Source organism: Myotis nattereri (assembly GCF_964212035.1).
Source record: "Myotis nattereri genome assembly, chromosome: 1".
In the NCBI taxonomy this organism is placed as follows: Eukaryota; Metazoa; Chordata; class Mammalia; order Chiroptera; family Vespertilionidae; genus Myotis; species Myotis nattereri.
Genome location: NC_138075.1, coordinates 47,578,586 through 47,604,984, shown reverse-complemented (window position 1 = coordinate 47,604,984; position 26,399 = coordinate 47,578,586). Strand labels below are relative to the sequence as shown.

At 40.6% G+C, this 26,399-nt stretch overlaps 1 protein-coding gene across 2 annotated transcripts in view; it reads right to left on the bottom strand.

The window, feature by feature from the left end:
• The window catches only part of CSNK1G1 (casein kinase 1 gamma 1), a 148,072-nt gene that overhangs the window by 3,662 nt on the left and 118,011 nt on the right, over positions 1-26,399 (bottom strand). The window contains exons 11-13 of one of the 2 annotated variants that reach the window (XM_081094358.1): positions 17,244-17,354; positions 6,054-6,160; positions 2,566-2,589 (exon numbers count right to left, since the gene is read on the bottom strand). In XM_081094358.1, the coding sequence (XP_080950484.1) occupies positions 2,566-2,589; positions 6,054-6,160; positions 17,244-17,354 (242 nt within the window). The remainder of the gene's footprint in view (positions 1-2,565; positions 2,590-6,053; positions 6,161-17,243; positions 17,355-26,399) is intronic. The other variant, XM_081094359.1, reaches the window with a different exon arrangement.

Sequence of the window (26,399 nt, the reverse complement as noted above, 5' to 3'; positions counted from 1 at the left end):
CAAAAACAGTCCTCAATGACATCCCTGAGGAAGGATTCAAGAAAATGATCTTTTTCTGTACACATATGCTTTAGAAAAAAGACATTTTCCAAGTTGAATGTCCTGAGATTAATATTAAACAAGGCAACTTAAATCTCATGGGAACACCAATATTTAAATATATTTACCTGTTCCCTATTAACCACGACTTTCAGAGAGACCACTAACATTTAAGCCAATCTCTATTCTTACTCCTTTTAGAGGATATTAAGCTGATGATTTTGTGTTTTTAAGCAAAAGCCATCATAAGAAAAGTTTTAACTACTGTTTTAGTACATTTCAAGTGACGTGACTTTTCTTTTACCTCCTCCAAGGCAAGGCATAAAAACTGCCTGTTTATAAGCATATCATAACCTGATGTGCAATGCTGTTCACCTGATTGGAGGAGAGTGTGAGCTATGGTTTAGAACCCCAGAATAACTTTTGCTGGTTACTGTAGTTAAAGCTTAAGCAGTAGCAGAAGCTTTTAATAATTCTACCCACAAGGAAACAGACCCTACAACCTGCTCAACTCTTTGGTTTCTGTGGTAACTACCGGCAACAGGGCCCATTAAACTTGGTCAAATCCAGACCAAACCCAAATGGACACCATACAGATGTCTTACTATCAGAATAGAAGGAAGGCAAGGAACGAACCCTTCTTGGGTCTTGGGTTTGCTTCCAGTTGCTTCTTTGATTGGATAATCAGAAGATCTTAACATGCTAGAGTGAAACATGCTGGAGTGAAAGTCGATCCATTTCCCATATTCACAAGCCACCAAGTGCTCTTCCCTTAGGCCTCTGAGCCACTTATTTTGCCTTTTCGATGAGCCCTCCAAGTGCTCATAGAAAAGGCTGCCTCCTGAGCAACAGCCATAGCCCTGGCACATCCCTGACCTGGGGTATTCCCTCCTTACTCCTGCCTTTGGAATAGGTAACACCTCTTGCTCAGGTAGTGACTGGTCCAGAAGGGGGTGATGAGAGCTGTGGCATGGCTTGTGTAAAAGGTATGTTCTCTTACTATGTCCTGCTTTCTCCCTCCACCTATTCCTTTGCTCTGCTTCTCGTGCTTGTCCTTGCTGTACTTGTACACTCTTGCCTTGCTCTAATAGCTGGCTCAGGTCCCGCAGTGTCCATGAGGTCTTCCTTGACCATCCTGTCCAGAGTGACCTCTCAAGGGACAATGACATAAGTACCCTGGAGAACCAGTTGTCCTTTCAAGTATGTATGTCTTATCTCTCTAGCGAGATAGTACCTAAGCTCTTTGGGGAAGGCCTTGGGACCTCCTAGAGTTCCAAGCACTGAGTTGGATGAGCATACAGTAGGCCTTATATTTGCAGTCAGAATCACATAACTGATATCTCACAGAGAAAAACAGACCATAGCAGTCATATCACACAGACTTATGTTTGCTAAATAAACAGGCCCAATGTACTCCTCGATGCTATAAGACTACGAATTCTATCTTCATAAAATCCAGTTGTTACCTTTAATACATCCCTGTCCCTGAGAAACCCTGCAGGCCACTTGGTTTAGGGTTCAGAAAACAATGTTCAACTCAGTCACAGAAGACAAATAGAAACAAGGTCATCATAGGGGCCAGCAGGCCCTTATCACCACACAGAATACGGTCCCATGCATGCAGACAATGTGGGAGAGTACAATTCCAGACTGTAAGAAACCACCTAGTTCAGGAGGACCTGGAGGGTGACAGGCAGTGTCAAGGAAGAGAGCTGGGGAGGGGGCTCTGTCTTATAGCAAGAATGCGCCTCACCAAACGTGGATGGATTCTTTAGGGGTTTCCTTCCTATACACCTCATGTTGTTCCTAAGAATGCATTTGAGAAACCTGGAAAGAGAGGCTCCAATATCTCATTAGCCAAATCAGCCCCTGGCCCACTATACTCTCTTATAGGAAGAGAGGACAACAAAAAAGGAAAAAAGGACAATAAACGAAAAACACACAAACAAAATAAACCAAAATAACAGTGACAAAATATCCATCTCGTCCCATGGAGCTCTCTTTTTTTGAAAGACATATTCTACAATGGAAGAACCAGCTAAATGAAAAAGAGAAGTCACAGATTTTTCCAAAGCAGTTCATTTCCAGGTAGAGACCATGCTGCAGAATGTGAGATTATCCAGCAACAATTGTCCTTGGAGTTGTGAAGAATAATATTTAAACAACTGACACAGTAACTTTGTCCTCCTACCCTCTGTCCCTCTCTGAATGATAACATCTGGGTGTATTAATTTGAGAAAAAATTCATTCAATTAAAAAGTAATTTTGAATACTGTGGGATAGATATTGTTTTGACAGGAGGAGGCAGCAATTAGATGGGGTTGAAAGGAAAGAAGGAATAGATTAATTCCTAGATACAGGCCTGCCCCGTTCCCACCTTGCGGATCTAGTTCCCCAGTCTGGGTGGTTATGGCAAAGGTGGCAAATGGAAGCCATTCAGTGTTCTTAAGGCATTTTGTTTGGCTTTGCCAATCCAGCCCAGTCTGGTCCACTCCCCTAGCATGTGGACTGGAGAGAGGGACTCACCACAGGTTGAGCATTTTCAGGCAGCTACAGAGTGTGTAAAGAGAAAAACACAGAAAGGAAGAGAGAGAAAGAGATATTAGTCCACAGACGTGAGATAGAAGCGACTCCCTGTGAGCCATGCAAACATGCAGTATGTTGTGTCTGTGTTTAGTTGCTTCCTCTGTCAAGGTAGGCCCAGGCCACTTGGTCCCCACACTAGAGTGGAGGGGGCAGGTGCCTGATAGAAGCATCATGATGGCAGCTGGATCTCAGTGAGGAGTAAAACAAAACAGAAAGAGAGTTGATGGGTGCCCCAGAGTGGGCTTTCCTGGACATGTTCCAGGAAGGTAATGGAGCAAATGATCCTGTTTGTAAGAATTCAATCGAGCACCAAAGCCAAGCCAAATGGTTCCCACATGAAGTGTTAGTGTGCAATTTGTTAAGCTAACCTCCCAACTGTTCTGAGGCTTTTACAAGTCTAACATGCCTGACCAAAGCAGTCAGCAGTTAGCTCTTCTTCTCAAGGGGAGACAGGCTTAAGAGACACTTTATTTTATTAGGAGAGGACTCAGAGTGAGGTGGATCACTGCTCTGGATGAAGGTATAACTGCAGAGAAGGGCCTAAATCTCATTCTTATTAATTTTCAGGGGAAATGAGGCCCATATTTGCTAATTGACAGCAGAAGTCAGTGGATAACCAAAAATCCCAGCATTCTTACTGTAACAAAAGTCAACCAAAAAGCTGCCTTGCCTTACTACCCTTCTTATCATACTTAAACTAGGGCATGTGTCCTGTAGCTAGCAAAAAGGGACGTTAGATGTTCATTTGTACATGGAACAAAAATTAAGACCCTCTAAGTTCTCTCCTCCTTTACACAAAACAAGCTGGGCAAGGAACCCCAAACTAAAAGCTTGGAAGTGAGGGTTTCACATAGTCTCCCCAGTACCCTAGTTACATCTCAATTTGGGCAATATCCTCTTTTTAGTTTTTACAACTAGGCTGCAGGGACAAATGGCATCACAGCTGCTTATACTGAGGGGCCGTCTGGGACACCTTGCGCTTCTCTAGCTGTGACCTCTGCCTGTGAAAATGATCAATTAGGTGGACACATGGCTAGCTGGCCTGGCCGCCCCCTCCACACAAATAGGAGACCAAGAAGAAAAACATGGCTGTGCCCTGAAAGTTCACTGGGCAAGATGGATTGATAGCTCATGAAATCACTAGGGCCGTGGTCGGCAAACCACGGCTTGCGAGCCACATGTGGCTCTTTGGCCCCTTGAGTGTGGCTCTTCCACAAAATACCACGTGCGGGCGCACACGTACAGTGTGATTGAAACCTTGTGGCCCATGCGCAGAAGTTGGTATTTTGTGGAAGAGCCGGTATTTTGTGGAAGAGCCACACTCAAGGGGCCAAAGAGCCACATGTGGCTCGCGAGCTGCGGTTTGCCGAGCCACAGTTTGCTGACCACTGCACTAGGGGAATCAGCACACGAAATGCCCTAAACTATAAGCTTTTGGATGACATTTGGTTAAGTACAATTGCTCCCCTCTGATTTCCCCATCTTTAAGGCCCAAACCTGAAACTGGTAGCAAAGAGACACAATGGTTCCTTTTTGCTAAATGGGGAGACATTAAACTCTCTTTACATCCTAGAGTTTAGATTATACCGGAACAGAATACACGAAATTGGAATCTCTTTGTGAATGACCCCCTATCTTACATACAGGACACAAACACCACACTCACATACACAATTAGTGTATACATTTACTGAAATGAGATGAGATGAATGGGTTCAAAAGATAAACCTGTATAGGGTACATGATAAGATTAAAGCCCATTCTATCTTGATATTCAAAATATGTTATTAAAAGCAGAGCTAAATTTCTAGTCTTCAAAATAGTAGCTACAGCAGTGAGTTGGAAGTGAGGTGGGGGTGGGAATGGGTACAGCCATCTTTCAAGCCCAGACAATGTTTGGATCAGACCACACCTAGTGCAGTGGTTCCTAACCCTGACTAAACATTCAAATCACCTCAACTTTACAAATTTCTAATACTTGGGCCACATTCCAGATAAATTAAATCAGAATCTCTAGGGCCAGGATTCAGACATTTGTCCAAAGTACATCCAAGGTTGAAAACCCATAGGGAAGGAATAAACACACTGTCTACTCAGCAGAAGAAAGTTCTGTCATGGAAACTGAAAAATTGGGAATACCATTAGCATCTCCAAAGTCCCTGAAAACGGGAGCATGTTTCCTTACTAAAATAGTCTCTTCCTGGCATTAGAAACTCCCCTGCCCTCCTATGCATGTAGCAGGGCCTTCTATAAACCAGGAGAGGAGCACCAGAAGCTGCCCACAGTCAGCAGGGACTCGACAGGAGGCAGTTTAAGTCATCCTCACTTGCTTTTTATCTACTGGGTAGGAATCCTCAGGACCTGCTTTAAGAAAAGGATCTTCTGGAAGCAAAGTGAGCCAAGCCTGGAGATGGGGCAGTAAAGGATTGGGCAGGAGGGACAACCACGTAAAGTGTATCTGGAAGGAAGAAGAATGCAGGTCTAGGAGGCTCAAGAGACCACTTAGGATGCAATATCACTATAACTGAACAGGACACCGGGGTAGCCTGAATGTTCTCAAAGGGTTTACAAGAAAAATCATCCAAATCAGGCTTGGCGGCAGTAACTGATTTGTAAAGGACTTCTCTCTTCCTACCCCGTGTCTTCTTGAAGGTTAAACCTGGATTTGAATTTGGGATGGGGCAAGAAGGGAAAGAAGTGATGGAAACGCTGCTTTTGTAGTAGAATCAGCGGTTATTTCATCTCCTACCCCACATTCTAAGAGTTTGAACACAGACCATGCAGACAGCACCAAGGGCTGGTGGTAGGGACAGGGCGAGACATTCACATGCAAGAGCATCAGAAAAGGAGGTGGGGACTCTCCTCACCCTTTTGGGATTAGTGTGATTTCCTTTCCTTCTCAAGATCCTTCCCTCATAGGTACAGAGACTATTTTCCTTGCCTGGTTTATCTCAGTCTTTCTGAATCCAGAATCATTTAAGTGAGAACAAAATGGCCCCGAAACCCTTGCTCCAGGACTATATATGCAGAGTGGTTAGCCAAGAACCAGAAGTTTTACGCTGTTCAGCACAGCCCATGGTTGAGATAAGCAGATTTTTCTGTGTCCTATAGGGAGTAAGAAGATCCAGGGCACCAAGAGGCTCATGACTACTATCTATTATAGGTCTTCTATCATGATTCTTTTAGTTCACTATGTCTTTTGCCTCATGTGGACTAGAGAAATATGACTGTCTTCTGGAAATCACAACTAAAGAAGGGCAGCAGCAGCAGCCTTACAATACCATGCAAAAATAAAATGGTCAAAAGAAAAAAGCTATGGACACAAGCATGAGGAATTCAGTCTGAGATGAGCAGCACACAGAGAGGAAGAGACAGGTAAAAGATTTTTCAATCTATGACTTAAGAGCCCCCTTGAAAGATGAACATACTTAGCTTCCTCCACTACTTCCACCTCAGCGTGAGCTGTGATTGGTGCATTGGAGTGGGCTCCTGTGGGGTCATCGACATTCAGCTCTCCATTGGTTGAGCTAACCACCTGAAACAGAAAGACAGAGTGTGACAGACACCATGACAATAGGAGCCTCCTGCCAGTGCCAGAGAGGGTCACTAAGGGAGATCTGGTCTCTTGCTTAGGTACTAGTCAGGCAGTGTCTGGAATGTTTGTTTTCCTAGGTTGAGGGCCAACTGCCCTAAGTTAGGAAAGGTTCCCAGATCTTATCATGTGAGGACACAAAATTCAATGATGTAAACATATAATGATGATAACTTCCATACTGAATGCCTACTCTGTGTCAAGGACTCTACTAGATTGTGTGTGTGTGTGTGTGTGCGTGTGTGTGTGTAAATTTAATCCCTACAAAAATCCTATGCAATAGGTCATATTACTCTCTTTAATGCTATTCCTCAAATTTATTATGCTATAATTATATATAGATTCAGTGATGATGTTAAAAAAATTCTACAAAGGAGATTAATAGTGGGCATCAGAAACTATAAGCAATCACACTTTCCTTCAAAAATTTCTTCATGGCTTTGACCATCAGTTTGAAGTTACTCAAATAACAAGATTGCCACGTCCTCTCTGGTGAGAGGGCAGACGATAAGGAAACGTTCCCCTGGAAGACCAGTCTTATTTCAACCACCTTTATTTCAGGTTCAGTGTCATCCCAGGTCTCACTGATGGTCCCCGAATTGTAACTGAAGGCTCTCCTGTCATCTGGTTAATGTGGACCCGATCAGGCTTCTCTTGCTTGTGCAGTTGCTTCTGTCACCTGGTTTCATTTCCAACACATGATTCCTGCTTAAGTGGGTGCTGGGGAGTGGAAAAAGGGACCCCGCTGCACAAACCACTCTGTTGTTAAAGATCTTGGCTGAAATATGGGAGAGAACCACAAAATAGAATAAACGGTTCGGATATCATATGCCTTTGGGTAACTTCATTTACTTGAGACTGTTTCTTACACTTTGATGTGAGAATTATACAAGAAAATGTATAAGACAGTGTCTGATATAATACCTGGTGCACAATAATGGAGGCAGCATAGCACAGTACTGGGCTCTAGATTTAGTCGGCCCTGGGTTTGAACCCTAGCTCCATCACTTACTTGCTGTGGGTCCTGGGGCAAGATCCTCAATCTTTCTGTGCCTGAGCTTCCTAATCTGTAAAATGGGGAAACAATGCTGCTTACCTAATTGGGTTACTGTGTAGACAATCCACAGAGAGTGCTTAGCCCAGTGCCATGGTACATAGCAATGGCTCAATAAATATTCGTATTACTGTTATTCTCCCTTTATAAATGTTTATTCTTATCTACTTCTACCTCTGGGGTCCTTACCAGCAATTAATTCGTAAAAATTTCCTACATAGTCATAAAGAGGAAGGTGGGAGGTTGGAGTCTTTAGGGTATTTATTCAAAGAAAAAAGAGCAGACAAGGTGAATACTACTTATTAGTAGTCTATGCCCACCATTATGACTAAATCAACAATATTTATTGTCATTAATAATACATGCTTTTAAAAAATTAAAACAATGTTGTATGGTTAAAGAAACCTACATCATTAAATTTGGACTTACCCAAGGGAGACCCCACATTTCTGCTACAGATCCAATTTAGCATTTCTGCTTAATGGAACCATCGATATTATTTATCTCCTGACATGTATATATCTATATATATAAAATCCTAAGCAACCGGCCAACTTTCAATCATCCAACCAGTAGCTATGATGTGCACTGACCACCAGCAGGCAGATGCTCAACGCAGGAGCAGAAACCACAGGCATGGGAACATGGAAGAGATGATGCATCTCAGAGGGAAGGGGGAAGGGGAGAGGGCAGGAAGAGATTAACCAAAGATCTTATATGCATTCTAGAGGCCTGGTGCATAAATTTGTACACCTATGGGGTCCCTCGGCCTGGTCTGCACCCTCTCGCAATCCGGGACCCCTTAGGGGATGTTGGAGAGCCGATTTCAATCCCACAGGCTAGGCTGAGGGACCCAACCCGTGCACAAATCTGTGCACCGGGCCTCTAGTGATATAATAAAACTATATGACATTATCTATGTAGTATTCTTGCAAAAAAAAAAAGTTTTATCTGAATCTAAGTATGATGGAAACAAACTGACAAATCCAAAATGTGGGACCATTCTATAGGACAAAAAGACTGGGCTCTTCAAAAAAGACGTCTTAAAAAAAAAATATATATATATATATATATAGATGGGTGACTATTACAGATTAAAAGAGATTAAGAATTCAGAGACCAAGAAATTGAAAGAGACTGAAGATGCATAACAACCAAATGCAATGGACAAACCTTAATAAAATCTGAAACACAGTAAAATTAATTTTGGGGACAATTGGGGGAAATGTGACATGTACTATACATTAGATATTATGGAATTATTAATTTTCTTGGCTATAAAATGGTGTTAGCGGTTACACAAGAGAATGTTTCTGTCCTTAGGAGATGTAGGTTGAAATATTCTGAGATAAAATGTAATGATTACATTTAAATCGTTTAGTGAACACTCCCCTGCCTTCTTCAACCCCTCATACAGAATTAAAGCAAATATGACAACATCTTAATCATTTGTTAATCTAGGTTAAGGACATAAACAAGCTCATTGCATCCTCTATACCCTGCAACTTTTCTGTAAATTTCAAAATAAAAAGTTGGGGGAAAACTAGCAAAAACCAAAGGTTGAGGAGAGAGGGTTTACAGACTGGAGAACCACAGCTCCTCAAGCTAATGTTGCCCCGTTCATTTCCTCAGCCTACATTTGCTTCGTGTGGGCACATTTTGGCTGCACACTAGTGATAGTGCTGTAAATTCATTCTGTGAGCACAAAGATTAAAGGAGAAATCATAGTAAGTTTCTTTTCTTTCTTTTTTCTAAAAAAATATATTTTATTGATTTATCACAGAGAGGGAGAGAGATAGAGAGTTAGAAACATCGACGAGAGAGAAACATCGATCAGCCGCCTCCTGCACACCTCCCACTGGGGATGTGCCCACAACCAAGGCACATGCCCCTGACCAGAATCGAACCTGGGATCTCCCAGTCCGCAGGCCGATGCTCCATCCACTGAGCCAAACCGGTTACGGCCATAGTAAGTTTCTTAAAGAACAACTCAGCAACTAGACAAGATGTTAAGTAAAACGTCTTGGCCTCTACTAACATGAACAAAGTGGGTATAAGCACCACCCCCGTGAATTACCTGGTGACTCTGGGTCATGGTGCTTGCTCATGGCGTTTCACATGTCTCATACTCTCCAATTTCTCCTTGCTATGAAGGCCCACAAGCAATGTCCTCAGGCAATCGAAGGGAGAGGTTATCCTCACTTTACAGACTAGACAGTTGTCTGTATCAATGAGAACCTGGTCTCAAATGAATCAGGCACAAATGGGAACCTTAATACCAGTTGTCTAGCCTTAAACTTAATTGCCCTTTAGGAATCAATCTGAGCCTCAGAGCATCCACAGAATTATTTCAAGATGGAGCTACAGTTTGTTAAACCACTGAACTGCTGCCTATATGTGCAGTGGAAAAAACACTAGTGTAGGTGACTGAAGAGCTGGATTCAGGCTTAGCTCTACCACAATATCCTCCGTGAGCCTTGCTTTTTAACTGTTAGACTATGTCAATAATATTGGTACTATCAACTTCATAATTACTAAGCTAAGCACAATGATATAGAGTAAAAACAATTTGAAAAATTATAAATAACCTTTTGAATATAATGAATTAGTACTTTAAACAATATCATTTTTATATTTTTTCAATTGAATTTTTTAAGTAAGCTATTTCTTTAAAAAAAAAGTTGTTTTTTTTTTTTTTGTTGTTGTTTAATCCTTACCCAAGGATATTTTTCCATTGATTTTTAGAGAGAATGGAAGAGAAAGGGAAAGACAGAGAAAAATATCGATATGAGAGAAACACATCAATTGGCTGCCTCCTGCACGAGCCCTGACCAGGGCCCAGGCGGGTGAGGAGCCTGCAATTGAGGTATGTGCCCTGGAATTGAACCTGGCACCCTTTGCTTCGCAGGCTGATACTCTATCCACTGAGCCAAACATAAAAAAAAATGTTTTTATTGATTTCAGAGAGGAAGGGAGAGGGAGAGAGAGAAATGTCAATGATGAGAAACAATCATCCACCAGCTACCTCCTGCATGCTCTCTACTGGGGATTGAACCCACAACCCGGCATGTGCCCTGACCTGGAAATTGAAGCAGGGACCTCATGATTCCTGGGTCGATGCCCAAACGCTGAGCCACACCCGGCTGGGCTAAACTTTATTTCTGTATGTGGAATACTGACATTTAATTTGCTGTAATCGCTATTAAAATTAATCCCACATTTCTCTGCCTATATCACACAAGAACAAAGTAATTAATATCTATGGGATTAATATCTATGAAAGAGACTAAGGTGAAGTACTATTTTGAACTTTAGTCCTTAATATTGGTAATATCTCTTTTGGGAGTCTAAAAAATTTGAGTTATTACTCCCATTTTTTTTGAAATATTAATGTGAAAAAAAATCAGAGCTGTGCACCAAAGGAAGAAGTGCTTTAACTGATAATCAACATTTCAATCCTATTCCTCACAACTAACCTATTTGGCAATTCTCTACTTAGTTTTCCTATCTATAATACTGACCTTAACAAGAATTGTAAATAATTAAAAATTATAAAGATTTGAGCAAATAAATAATGATTAAATGTTAAATGTCATTCTTAAGTCTCAGGGCTCTTCTTTGGTCCCACATACGGTATGTATAGATATTTCCTATATGTTTTAATTTAAACAACTTTAGAGTCATCTTTTTGAAAGAGAAAAATATACTGTCTTCTTGAATTTGGGCCTCTACATATGGAACAGCTATGGAAATATTGGGAGGATGGGGCCATAGGGGTCTGCCTATTAAATAAGTTGGAATGGGAGTGTCCGGGTGCTTCATCAGAGCAAACTTCTCAGAGTTCCGCACTCCCTCCTGGGTAGGTCATGGCATCTGCAGGTCATCAAGGTTAGGCTAAGCATGATTTTCTGGTATTAGAAACAAGCCAGCAATAAACATTCTAGAGTTGCACTGTCTAATACAGTAGCCTCTAGTCACATGTGACTACTGAGTACTTAAAATGTGGCTAGTCCAAATTAAGATGTTTGTTCTTAATCTGGATGTAAGAGTAAATTATATGCCAGATTTCAAAAACTTAGTTTTAAAAAGGTAAAATATTTCTAATATTTTTAATATTGACTACATGTTGAACTATTTTAGATATACTGGATTAAATGTATTATTAAAGTAGTTTCACATGTTTCTTTTTACTTTTAAAAATATATATATTTTTATTGATTTCAGAGAGGAAGGGAGGAGGAGAGATGGAAAGATCAATGATGAGAAAGAATCACTGACTGGCTGCCTCCTCCATGCGTCCTACTGGGGATCGAGCCCGCAATCCTGGCATGTGCCCTTGACTGGAATCGAATCCGGGACCCTTCAGTCCTCAGGCTGATGCTCTATCCACTAAGCCAAACCAGCTAGGGCAGTGGTTAGCAAACCACGGCTCGCGAGCCACATGCGGCTCTTTGGCCCCGTGGCATGGGCCACGAAGTTTCAAATGCACTGTACGTGCGCGCCTGCATGTGGTATTTTGTGAAAGAGCCACACTCAAGGGGCCAGTTTGCCAACCACTGAGCTAGGACTCTTTTCACTTTTTTAATGTGATTACTAGGAAATTTTAAATTATAAAAGTGACTCATATTTCTTTTAACAGCCATGATCTAGATTCTAGAACATGTATCTTTAGTATCTGTGCATTCCTGAGGGATATATATCTGAAATTGGATTAAGTGGATCACAAAGTGTAGATGTTTAAGATTTTAATAAACATTGATAAAATTACTCTACAAAATAGCTGTAATTCACATTTCAACAACAGAAGGCTAGGCTAATAAACTTTTTTGGCAAATGTGATAAATCATGTATATATGTATATATATTTTTAGTTACACTTTATTTTATTTTTATCAGTTATATGAATACACTGTGTAAAGAATCAACTATTTCTATAAGGATCATTAGGAAAAACAGCTGTCTCTTTCCCCCTTCCTTGATAGCTGACTCTTGTTTTTTACCTACATATCTCTGAACAATATGCATCTTAATTAATAATTTTTGGCATTATATTCACTTTTTCCATCCATCTATTCTCCTATTATAATTTATCCTATAATTTTGATTAGATCAATTGTTAGTGTTTGTGTTATGACTATTAAAAGCTATTTGCAACTGTGCTATAAAGTATTCCTATATAATTTGTTTTCCTTGAAGTTATCTTTTAAATTTTATTTTTACTTAGATTTTATACATTAGTTGTTAATCACTAATTCTAACCAAACTGTCATTTATCTAAACACTTACTTTCAAAATATTCTGACATAGAATCCTAGTCGATTCATCATTTTAAAAAAATATATATTTCTTTCTTTATTTCAGAGAGGAAGGGAGAAGGAGAGATAGAAACATCAATGATGAGAGAGAATCATTGATCGGCTGCCTCCTGCACACCCCACACTGGGGATCGAGCCCGCAACCCAGGCATGTGCCCTTGGCCGGAATCGAACCTGGGACCCTTCAATCCAAAGGCTGACGCTCTATCCACTGAGCCAAGTCGGCTAGGGCTGATTCATCATTTTGGTAAAACTGCTCACAAAGCCTTATCTGGGACAGGCTATCCCAGCCGTGGGCAAACTATGGCCCGTGGGCTGGATCCGGCCCGTTTGAAATGAATAAAACTATTGAAAAAAAAGACCTTACCCTTTTATGTAATGATGTTTACTTTGAATTTATATTAGTTCACACAAACACTCTATCCATGCTTTTGTTCCGGCCCTCCGGTCCAGTTTAAGAACCCATTGTGGCCCTCGAGTCAAAAAGTTTGCCCACCCCTGGGCTATCCTATCCTGGGACCTCCTGACTTTACCATTATACTGGTGAGTCCCTTCTCTTCTGTGTTAGATCACTCTCTCTTTTTATTTTTTTATAATGTTGACTTAAGTGTGAAATACACATCTCAAGTATTTTTATTTATTTACTAGTGGCCCGGTGCACAAATTTGTGCACATTGAAAGGAAATTAATTAGAAGAACTATTTTAATATCACTCTTTGCCCTTTCTCTATAATAGAAGTGTCAACCAAATTCATGAGTGACAATGACAGATCAAAACACACATGTGCGATTGGCGCCAGTGAGAGCTTTATATGTATCACACATGCACAAGTCAACGTAGCCTTTTATATACATAGAATAAACTTGCTTAATTAGACCTGCTTTCTGATTTAGCTAAACTTTTTCCAGCCCAGTGAAGAACCCCAACTTCTCTTTCAGGTAATTATCAGCAACACAGCAGTAAGTATCAACATGAAGCAGATTATTATTGATCAGATGAGCAGGGAGAGCAAAGGGTAAAATATCTAACTGCAGCAGTGTTTTGACTATATTCTGTGTGAGAAAACCTGAAGTCATTTTCAAGGTCCACCATTTCTTACTTCTTTTCATTTGGGTCAAGTTTCTAAGCTTTCTAAATCTCCATTTTCCGGCTAATGAAAAGAAAATAGGATTCCACTGAGTCTCCTATCTACCTACTCCAGGACTTCCATGAGGATTAAATGAGATGAGGCATGGGAAAACGCTTCACAGACATTTGGTTAAAGTGTAAAATGTTTCCACCTGGCTATAAAGCAAGTTGTGTTCCTGGGCTGAAGAGACTCCAAGGAGGCTAGTCGCTAGGGAGAGGCAGCTGGGCACTGGTACATAACGTCATTAGCCAGCGCCCACAGCCTCCATTTCCAGGCTGGGCTGGGCTGTGGGCTGCATTTTGAGCCATGGGGTCTCAGCAGCATTGGCTGCGATTTGGTGGGGTGTTGTTCCAGGGTGATGGCGGGGCCTGTGTCCCACGTGGGAGAAGCTGGGTGTTGCTTTGTGGGTGCCAGGTCCATGCTGCCATTTATTGTTAAATGGCCTGTTGCTAAGGAGAGGAAGCTGAGTGCTGCTACATGACTCATTACCCGGTGTCCACAGTTTCGGGGCTAGGCTGGGCTGGGCTGGGCTGGGGGCCGCAATTTGTGCCATGGGGTCTCGACAGTGTTGGCTGCTATTTGGTGGGCTGTTGCTCTGGGATGGTGGTGGGGACTGTGTCCCACTTGGGGGAAGCCGAGTGTTGCTTTGTGGGTGCCAGGTCCGCAGTGCCGTTTCTCTGTAAATGACCAGTGCGCATCACAGCAGCTCCTGCCTTGAGCGTCTGCCCCCAGTGTGTGTCATAGCGACTGGTCAGATGAGCAGACACTTCACATATTAGCCTTTTATATATATAGATTTTAGAGAGAGTGGAAGAGAGAGGGAAAGATAGAAATATTGATGTGAGAGAACACATTGACTGATTGCCTCCTGCACATGCCCTGACCAGGGCCCGGGCAGGGGAGGAACCTGAAATTGAGGTACCCTTGACCAGAATTGAACCTGGGACCCTTTGGTCCACAGACCAACACTCTATCTACTGAGCCAAACCAGCTGGGTCTGTGTTAGATCTCTTGTTTCCTGGATCCCATGTATTTATTCCTCTTTCTTGGTCTACTCACTCATTTTCATAATACACATCCTTGTGTAGCTTTATAAAAAAGGGTGCATGAGAAGTAAAATTTTTGAGACCACAGATTTCTGCAGACATCTTTATTCTATATTCTAACCAGATTGACAGTCTGGCTGAGTACAGAATTCTAGGTTGAAAATAATTTTCCCCTCAGAATTCTAAAGGCATCGTTCTTTGGTTTCCAGTACTGCCATTCAGAAATTTTGAAGCTATACTAAATCCTGATCCTTTCTCTGCATATGACTGTTTTCTCTTTCTGGAAGCTTGAAGGATTTTCTCTTTGTCCTTGGTGTTCTGAAATTTCACAACGATGTACCTTGGTATGGTTCTGTTACACATTTATGGTGGGCAATCAGTGGGTCCCTTTGATCTGGAAACAAGTCTATGAATTCTGGGAAATTATTTTGTTAATGATTTTCTCCCCTCCACTTTCTCTGTTTTTACTCACTCTGGGAACTCCCACTATATAGAAATTGGACTTCCTGGACTCTCTTTAAATCTTTTATTGTTTTCACCTCTCTGTCTCTTTGCTCTACTTTCTGGGAGACTTCCTCACAACTTCATCTTCCAAACTATTGAGTATAAGTTTTTTGTTTATTATGTTTTTAATTTCCAAGAGCTCTTTTTTTTTTTTATTGCTCTGAGAATATTCCTTTTAAACATAGCATGTTGTCCTTGCTTCACAGGTGCAGTATCTTCTGTTTCTGAGGATATTAATAATAAGGAATATATATTTTTTTTATTTTTTATTTTTTTGCTTTTGTTTACTTTGGTCTATATCACATTAAAGGCTTTCCTCAGAAGTTGAATAATCCTTGATTGTCTGCTCATATATAAAAGTGGGAGATTGCAATGTTAACTGGTACAGGGGTGGGACTTCTAAAATATGGATCTCACTGCAGAATGACTTGGCTGGGCCATTTCAGTAGGGAAACCATTTTGTTAACATGCTCAGATATTTTCTTTTGGGCTGGTCAGATTCCTCAGAGCCAACTCAATCTCCTGCCTGGAAGGTATACACCTGGCTCTCAGCATTCTGAAGGACTCAAAGGGGAAATAAGGCAGTCAGTATGCATACATTCATTTAATCTCCATTTTTTATCAGGCTGGTATTCTGCCCCCAGATGTGCCTCATACCCCCTAATCCAGAGACCCTTTATTTGCCTTTTTAAAGAATAAATCTTTGAAGAACATAAAAGAATACATATTTGGTCTTTGCTGAGGGAGGAGAAGAGCACCTAGGGACCTCTGGCTTCTAAAACTGACTTTTAACCAGTCTTCATTATTTTAGCACATGCCCCTCCACACACCCACCTCCCCCTTACAGAAGGCCAACTTCTGAGCCTTCTGGGGATTCCCCAGTGTAAATAGGTTCTCAGCTGTCCCTTCTCCTGGCACGGGATTCAGTTTTCTTGAGAATCCTAAGCCATTTAATAACTGCCCATCTGCCTTCCAGCTTCTAACATTTTGTTGCTGTTGCCTCCTCTTCTGTTTTCTCAGTTTTTAGATGAATTTATGCCTTTAAAAATTGCTTTTTCATTCTGTTAGTGTGTTTCAGGAGAAGTGAGAGTAGATCTGTGTGTTTAATCCATCATTTTAACCTAAATGTTCCTATGAGGATTTAAGAGGGCCAAAGCTATCTCCTAATTTCCTGTGTCCTAACTTTAGTGACTCAACTCTATATAAAAGCATATTCTAGACAATCAAGCCTATCAAGATGCATTTCTATGTGCAAAAGGTTTATCTACCCCTCTATAAGAATTTCTATTTGGTAGCTCTGGGTTTATTTGTGTGCCCCAATTGGTGGTGTCACTTAATATGAGAAAAACAATTTGGTTAAGATTATTAATACAGTGACATAAGAAAAGTTAGAGATACAAGTACTTCTTAAGTACTAGAGAGAACAGAGATTCAAAATAGTCCAAATGAAGTCAGAAATAATTCTCCAAGACCGCATGTATCCAGGAGGAAAAATAAATAGCCCAACTGCGAGGGCATTGACTCAGAAACAGCTGACTTGGAGTTATTAACATTCTCAGGTTATGCACTAAGGCACATATTATCATAGAATGAGCTACATATGCAGTCCTCTACCCCCAAAATACTTAACTTTATGCATTTCAAGTCTTTACACTTCATCAACTTGACACTAAACAACTTCTACCCTGACCTTATTTTTATGGTTTATCATGAGTGGATTAAAGTTGTAGAACTAGTTTAAGCAGAAATCAGCATCAGAAACCATATAGACGTTCCTTAGTCAATGATAATAACCAGCAATCATCTTAACAAGTGACTCTTAAAAGTCCACAAAGGCAGAAAGTCAGTACACTGACATTCAGTTACCTATTCAAGCACCCTCAACCTTGCTGTAAGTTTCCATTCTAAAGGAACCAAGCCAACATTCTACTAGTCAAGCTAGGAAGGCCAGGAAAAGGCAATAAAGGCAGTAAGTACCTGCACTGATCCCCCATGGCGATCTGCAGCCAAGTGAGACGTCAGGTACGAGGTATTGGTCTGCCGGCTGGGCTGGATTTCCCACTCTCCTCGGCGCTCTGATGATGCAGTCTGCTCAGGCATTAGGAAGCATGAGAGCAACATAGGGAAGGAAAGGTGAAGCAACAGCAAGCAATAACAAAATCAAGTACATTAGTGTTCTTGTTTTGGATTTTAAATGAACAACTGCTGCAAAGCACTGGGGTAAAGTTAGCTTGACTACATTCATTTCAGCCTAATAAGTCAATACATGACAGTCTACTGATAGTCTAGTTGAACTCACCATTCTCACCCAGTCACAGAAAAAAAAAAATCACCAAAGGAGGAAAAAATAAATAAATCAAAAACTGAAATCACCATCTTTTAGCTTCCCTATTAGTAAAATTTCAATAGCCACTAAGCAGACCAAATTCAGAATGTTACGACTAATGAACAAAGGAATAATCATACTTAGAAATAATTTCACTGACTAAAGAACAATCTAAATAGACGACAGTCAATACAGAAAATTCCTAGCATTAAGAATCAAGATAATATGCCGTTTCTTAAATAGGGAGCCCACTACTCTCAACACAAACCTCCATGAGACTTCAACCCAGACAAAATGAGCAGTGGCAGTGGCTGGAACATGCTTTCTTAGCTAGAAGAATGAACAAAGCATCTCTTTAAAAGCAGGTTCACACATCAAGAATATAAAATGATGTGGGGGGGGGGGGGGAGTTTACAGTGTTTTCCTGATTCCTTTAGTTAACAGTCTCTAGTCTGGAATTAGAAAAAGTTTAGTTAGACATGAATTATTCCACTATTAAGAATTTCTCCTAGAAAGCTAAAGGCAGATCTTTTCCCAGCAAAATGAAGCTTGTTGGGTTCTGCATTCACTTTTGGTATCATTCAGATTCTCTTCACCTGCTTTTTAGATTTCACAGTATTTTGATCTTGCTCATACATGATTTTTGTTCTGAACAATCTGTTCAGGTGCCTCTTCCCCTGTGCCAGATGGCTGAGGAGATGTTAACATCATGATGCTCAGCTGTATCAGTCCTGAGGCTCTACAAAAATGAAAAATGAGGAGTAGGAGAGGCTGCAATGAGGGATAAGAAATCAAATTTTAATTGCTGCTGATGTAAACAGCAGCAGGGGCTGAGATATGATGTTGCTGCTCTGCATGAAACCAGTAAGAATTCTATAAATCTTGAAATGTTCAAAGCTATAAATGTTGTACTCTATAAAAAAGCAAAGGAAGAGTGACAAAGTAGTGGTTTAAGGCTCCATGTTCACTCTCCCCTTTCTGTTGTCAAGAGTTAAAGCTCACCTATAAGTCACCAAAAGGCTTTTATTATTATTTTTAAAGCCTCACATACAAGCTATAACTTACTCATCTTCTTTGCTGATGGAACATGAAGTCATATGGGTAACAGTATATAAAGGATCCTGACCGTGATTTTCTTTTTTAAAAATATATTTCATTGATTTTTTACAGAGAGGAAGGGAGAGGGATAGAGTTAGAAACATCAGTGAAAGAGAAACATCGATCAGCTGCCTCCTGCACACTCCCCACTGGGTATGTGCCCGCAACCAAGGTACATGCCCTTGACCAGAATCGAACCTGGGACCCTTGAGCCCGCAGGTCAATGTTCTATCCACTGAGCCAAACTGGTCAGGGCCTGACTGTGATTTTTAAAAAAATATATATTTTTTTATTGATTCAGAGAGAAAGGGAGAGGGAGAGAGAGAGAGAAACATCAATGGTGAGAGAGAATCATTGACTGGCTGCCTCCCGAGCTAACAACCCGGGCATATACCCTTGACTGGAATCGAACCTGGGACCCTTAAGTCCGCAGTCTGATGCTCTATCAACTGAGCTAAACCAGCTAGGGCCTGGCCATGATTTCTGATGTTCCTCAGGGAATGAGCATATTCTGTAAGAAGGCAGCTGTATTAATCTGCTTCTTATATACTCATATAAAAGAGGGGTTTAGTTTTATACTGCTTCATATTCAAGAGAATCAAAAGCTACCCAAAATATACCTACCTCCTCCAATTATTTCTATCAACAGAGGTTCAGATGTTTCATTTTCCAAAATAAGACTGGTTTATAACACATCAACTATTTTATATAACTTACTGGCAGTATCCATATCCTCAGAGAACTTAGTCTCATTTGTTCTCACTACTAGAGCTTTGGGGATAAATCTGTTCTTCTAATATTATAGGTAATATCTCTAACTAATATCTATTAGTAATAGCTTCTTCAGTTCTCTCTACAACTTTTTTTTTTGTAATACTGAAGAATACGAAAACGTCTAAACTACTATAGAGAACTGTCAGTTCTCAAAAAAATTTAAATGCTTAAAAATATCAAGACATTTATAATCCATTGGGTGTTGTTTTGAGTTCTATGATACATGTTCAATGCAATTACTTCTCTCATGAATGCTTTGTTTTGCCTTTTATTTTATTTTATTTTTTAAATGTTTTTATTGATTTTAGAGAGAGGAAGTGAGAGGGAGAGAGATAGAAACATCAATGATGAGAATCACCGATCAGCTGCCTCCTGAACACTCCCCATTGGGGACCAAGCCAGCAACCCGGGCATGTGACCTTAACCAGAATGGAACCTGGGACCCACTGAGCCAATTGAATTCCACTGAGCCAAACTGACTAGGGCTCAAATTCTTATTGGAGACAAAGATACTATTCTGAAGCAAATGCAGGCAAAACAACTTTCTCCTGTGTAGCAAACAAATCACTCAATCCTATTCTTTATATAAAGGTATTGTGAAAAATTAATTTTTATTACATTCACAAAGAATTGTATCTATTTCACTTTACTGCTCCCATAATATGTTAAAAGTTGCCATCTACACAGAACATTTTGGCCTCCCTTGCCAGTCTTCTAGACCTTATTTTATAGTCTTCAACTATAATAAACAAGAATAGAGACTGAACGTTACCAAAGGTTAACAACAAATACACTAGATTATATATTCTCTCTTACCACACTTCCAAGATAAAAATTTTTTTTAATGTAGTGGGGGTAAGCTGAGAAAAAAAGAATGGGGCAGGAAGAATGACAAAGGAAGCCCCTTAATAAATTTTGGGAATATAATAAACCTTAGATATGAAATGAAAAAAAGTAGGCAAGGTGCCCTAACCGGTTTGGCTCAGTGGATAGAGCGTCGGCCTGTGGACTGAAAGGTCCCAGGTTCGATTCCGGTCAAGGGCATGTACCTTGGTTGTGGGCACATCCCCGGTGGGGGGTGTGCAGGAGGCAGCTGATCGATGTTTTTCTCTCATCGATATTTCTAACTCTCTATCCCTCTCCCTTCCTCTCTGTAAAAAATCAATAAAATATATTAGAAAAAAAAAGTTGGCAAGGTTATTTAAATACATACTTTAACAAAAATTTCCTTCTATTAAGCTTCTTCTATTAAGGAAATGATGAAAATGCTTAAAGTTCTGAAAGAGCAGGAAGCCTGTACATCCTAGTGAATGCAATATTTAAAAAAAAATTTTTTTTATTGATTTCAGAGAGGAAGGGAGAGAGAGAGAAAGAAACACCAATGATGAGAGAGAATCATTGGTCGGCTACCTCCTGCACGCCCCACACTGGGGATCAAGCCTGCAACCCGGGCATATGCCCTGACTGGGAATTGAGCTGTGATCTCCTGTTCCTAGGGTGATGCTCAATGACCACTGAGCCATGCCGGCTGGGCTAGTTAATGCAACATTCTATCCTATATAATAAAAGCCTATATACTAAGTGACAGATAGTCCAGTTGGCTGTTCAACCAATCAAAGTGTAATATGCTAATGACATGCTAAGGCCACTCAACCACTCGCTATGATGTGTACTGACCACTAGGGGGCGGACAATAGAGTAGCCACTATGACGTGCACTGACCACCAACCAGTAGGTCAGTTTGCTGCTGGGGTCCGGCTGATCAGGACTGAGTGAGATGGGCCGGATACGCCCTGGAGCCCTCCCGTGGCCCCACGCTGGCTGGTTAACCTCCCATGTCCCTCCCCGGCCCCATTCATGCACTGGTGGGGTCCCTCAGCCTGACCTGTGCCCTCTCGCAATCTGGGACCCCTCAGGGGATGTCAGAGAGCCCAGTTTCAGCCTGATCCCGCAGGCCAGGCCGAGGGACCCCACTGGTGCATGAATTGGTGTACTGGGGCCTCTAGTATTTAACTTATTTTCCTATGCCAGGCAAAGGTTATTCCATGTAACCCACTGGGATCTATCTGACTGGATCTAGCTTTTAGAAACATTTCTTCTATACAACCTCATGATTTAATTAGTTTTCTAGCCAGTTAAAATGAATGTTCAAAAAATGTTCTTAAGCATCTGATATTAAAATAGTTTTTTTAAAAAAACAATCTTAAAAAATAAGTTTTTATTGATTTCAGAGAGAGGAAAGGAGAGAGAGAAACATCAACGATGAGAGAGAATCATCAACTGGCTGCCTTCTGCACTCCCCCTACTGGGGATCGAGCCTGCAACCCCCAGCATGTGCCCTGGTGACATTCAACCACTGTTGGATTTGTCTTTTAAAACTATTTTAATAGCTCAGCCGATGTGGCTCAGTAGTTGAGCATCGAACCATGAACCAGGAGGTCACGGTTTGATTCCCAGTCAGGGCACAAGCCGGGGTTACAGGCTCGATTTGGGATCTATTAGTGCACCTAGGAACCAAAGAGTACTCAAGTCAATATACCTACAACCAGCAAAGTAATTTCTCCCTGAAAATTCTCGTTGTGATGGAGAACTAACACAAATGCCTGAGCTTATTTTGTAGCAAGAACCTGCTGTTTTTTTATAAACCTTTTCCCTTGAGCATATAATCCAGCCCTGTTCTGGCTACCAAGTGAGGCAGAATACCTCTTTGTAGAAATAGAAAACATATAGGAAGAAAAGTTTCAAATTTATTTTACATGGGAAATTAAATAAAAGTCTATATTTTAAACAAATATCTGATTTAATTAATTTCTGCTCCTCATTTGATAGATCCATTAAATCATTTAAACAATTATCAAGTGCCTACAATTCCAGACATTTGTTTTATGTATTAGAGATATAGTAGCAAATGAAACAACAAAAAATCTCTGCCTTACAAGACTTGTATTTGAGAGAGGCCCCCAAAAGGTTAAATAGTCTATGGCAGTGGTTCTCAACCTTCTGGCCCTTTAAATACAGTTCCTCATGTTGTGACCCAACCATAAAATTATTTTCGTTGCTACTTCATAACTGTAATGTTGCTACTGTTATGAATCGTAATGTAAATATCTGTTATGCAGGATGGTCTTAGGCGACCCCTGTGAAAGGGTCGTTCGACCGCCAAAGGGGTCGCGACCCGCAAGTTGAGAACCACTGTAATGGCCACAGTCTTGGGATAAGCTACAATCAAGTTCTGAGCTCTTCCACTTTCTCCTCCTACTCTAAGTATGGGACCAAGCAGAGCCTGTTAACCCCCATGCTCACTCCTCTACCACACAATTGATGGGCAGATTTACCCAGAAAAATGAGGCTCTTTAGGCATTATCATCAATGTCACGTCCATGCCTTGATTCCCAAATAGCTCTCTGGTTTTCTTTCAAGAGCCATCCTCTGCCTATTAGCCATCTTCAGCTGGAATGCACTGCTAGTATTTCAAACTTAAGAGACCTAAATTCACCCCCGCTGGTTTGGCTTAGTAGATAGAGCATCGACCTGCAGACTGAAGGGTCCCAGGTTTGAGTCCAGACGAGGGCACATGCCCAGGTTGTGGGCTCGATCCCCAGTAGGGGTTGTGCAAGAGGCAGCCAATCAATGATTCTCGCTCATCATTGATGTTTCCATCTCCCTCTCCCTTCCTCTCTGAATTCAATTTTTTTTTTTAAAAAAAAGATGCCTAAATTCAACCCCAAGTAAGTTTCTCCCCCAACTTTCCCATTTCTAGACATAGTATCACCACCCTCCTAATTATCCAGGCTTGAAACCTCAGAAACAGCTCTGACTCATCCTTCTCCCCTCAACCCTAACATACATGTGGGCTGCTAATTCTGCACTTGATCTTAGCCAAAAGGCCGAGAAGCGACTGGGCTGCTAATTCTGGTAGGTTATATCCCTGTATCACTTTTCTACTACAGGCCAGCAACGGCCCCTTTACCTCTCAAGGGAGCTCATTGTCATCTGATTGTTCTGCATGCTGGCTGCCAGGCTATTACTACCTTCTGCGCGAAAAGATTTCTAAAGCAAAGTTTTGATCATATCACTCCTCTGCTCCAAAACCGTTAGTACTTAATCCTTACCACAGCCCAGCATTCCAGGAGCTTCATTAAATGGCTCCCACCTACTTTCCTAGCCTGTCTCCTTAATCACACCATATATTATAGCAGAATGGAACTAGATAATTTGCTGTTCCTCATATTTCCCTCTTTGCTTGAAATAACTCTTTCATTTCCACTTAATTCTCCTAAGAGCATATCAACTACAGCTTCTTTCATGAAACTCTTTGTCATGCTCAGACTGGATAAAATGTCTCCTTTTTCCAAATCCTGATGATGCTAATTTGTGACTTGGGAACCTTATCTGTTTTGTTGGTTTTTTTTAAAAATATATTTCATTGACTTTTTACAGAGAGGAAGGGAGAGAGATAGAGAGTTAGAAACATCGATGAGAGAGAAACATCAATCAGCTGCCTCCTGCACATCTCCCACTGGGGATATGCCCGCAACCCAGGTACATGCCCTTGACCGGAATCGAACCTGGGACCTTTCAGTCCACAGGCCGACGCTCTATCCACTGAGCCAAACCGGTTTCGGCGGAACCTTATCTGTTCTGCCTTCTGTTATAGTTATCTGGCTCCTTGGCTTATCTGCTTGTCAGTTCTTTGAGGACAAGGACCCTTCTTACCCTGGTATCCCCAGGACATACTTTCACATAGTAGGTCCTCAGATTTACTGAGTCAAAGTTGCTGAAAAACATATTCATTGTCACCTTTAAAGTAAAGTTAATATCTTTCGATCTCAAGGAAAGATTTTATTTTCTTCTTTTGCTGATTTCAAAACTTGAAGCGAATTAGTATAAAAAATCATACTGCTTTCATTCCCTAAACTCATAAAAGGGATTTATTTAGCTGTAATTTTTTTAAAAAAGCCTAAGAAAACAACCCCAGTGATGGAATATAAGACATGAGACCACAAACTAAACACAGTGTAAAGGCTTAACAGACACTAGAAATCCATTTGCCCACAGTGCGCAGGGCAGAAAGAATTCTACCCAGCAAGGATTCAGAATCCTGCTGGGAAGCAAGTGTAAAATTTGCATTAATAAGGGGAAATTCAATCCTTCAGCAGCCATGGGATTCTACAAATCCTACAAGGGGGGGAAATCAGAGATCTTCAGATTAAACTCTTCAAAACCAAGCTTATCACCTTTCAGATGATATTTCCTAATTATATACACTAGTTTAATGACATTTCAGTTAAAAGTACATTGAAATTCACTGTCCTTTCTCAGATACTAGGTATGAGCTCATTTTCTACTCTGGCAATTTAAGTTTTCAACCATCTCTTGTTCCCATATGTTTAAAATCCATTCAAAACAGCAGCACTGACTGTGAATTCACTGAAGTACAGAAAAACCAAAGGGACCCACATGTTTTAGTTTTCAAATATTCAAAAAAACATGAGTAGGCAGATATGTTCATTAGACTTCACTGACTACTTAAATTTATTTATTTTTCCATATCTTTTCTATTCAAATGCATTTTCCTTTTTTTAAAGGTACATTTCAATGAATGCATTTTCATTATACGGTAATATAACTTCATTATAGAATAGTTTATTTTTTTATTATTATTTTTTTAAAATATATTTTATTGATTTTTTACAGAAAGGAAGGGAGAGAGATAGAGAGTCAGAAACATCGATGAGAGAGAAACATCGACCAGCTGCCTCCTGCACATCCCCCACTGGGGATATGCCCGCAACCCAGGTACATGCCCCCGACCGGAATCAAACCCGGGACCCTTCAGTCCGCAGGCCGACGCTCCATCCACTGAGCCAAACCGGTCTCGGCACATTATAGAATAGTTTAGAAAAATATCCACACTACCTCTTCCAAAACTAATTCTGTTAATACTCTGGCATTATCTCTTCCCACTGATTCTCTCATCTTCCCTTTCCCTGAGGGGAAATTTTGAGGCACTTCTAATGTAGTATTCTGATTTCCCCTTATACAAACCATAAACATTTTCAGATTGCTACAAGTTTTCCTAAATATTCTTTTAAGTGACTATATAATATTTACAAGTCACTTTATTATAACCCAGGGTATTTGATAAAGGATTTGAGATGGATCCACAATTATTCCCTTATAATTGGATAGGTGGGTCATTTCTAAAATTTTACTTCAAATGACATTGCGACAGTTTTATACACAAAACTTAATCTTTATTTTGGGTTGTTTAATTGTGATTGATTCCAAGAGTAAAGATTATTCTATTAGAGAGGGCAGTAAGTTTATCAAATTACTTTCTAGAGTATTTGTAACAATTTGCAAAGTGAAGAGAGTGTCAGTTTAACTGTGTACTTAACTATGTTTTTTTAAGAAAGGGGGCAGGAGAGAGAGGGCTAACCGCAGAGGTCAATAGTGCTGTGTTGTTAACAGAATTCAGTCAAATACAAATTCTTAGCCAACTACCTTGATCAAAGCATGTAACTATGTACCCAATTAGGGTACAGAGTTTGCTAAACCCCATCTTTTTTTCTTACCTACGATCTAATACATAATTTCCTCCCCTTATACTTTCCTTAACCACCAAGCCACACATTTGCCAAGAGTATGTGCCAGGAGCCGTTCCATCCTTGCTGTTTCAAGGGACCTGGCATATATGGCATACTGTTCTTAATATGTTTGCTCACCTTCTTGGCACTATGTGTTTTAACCAAGGTCACCTCTCTGAGAAAGGTTGTTTCCCCAGGTAGGGATTTTCCCCTGAAGTTAGGGAGGGAATAAAACCCCTTAACTAAGTGCCAGGCGGGTAATTAATCACTTTAACTACGAACAATCATGCTTAAGCTACATAATCTTTACTCCCTGGAATGGAGATAAGAAACGCCCTAACCTTT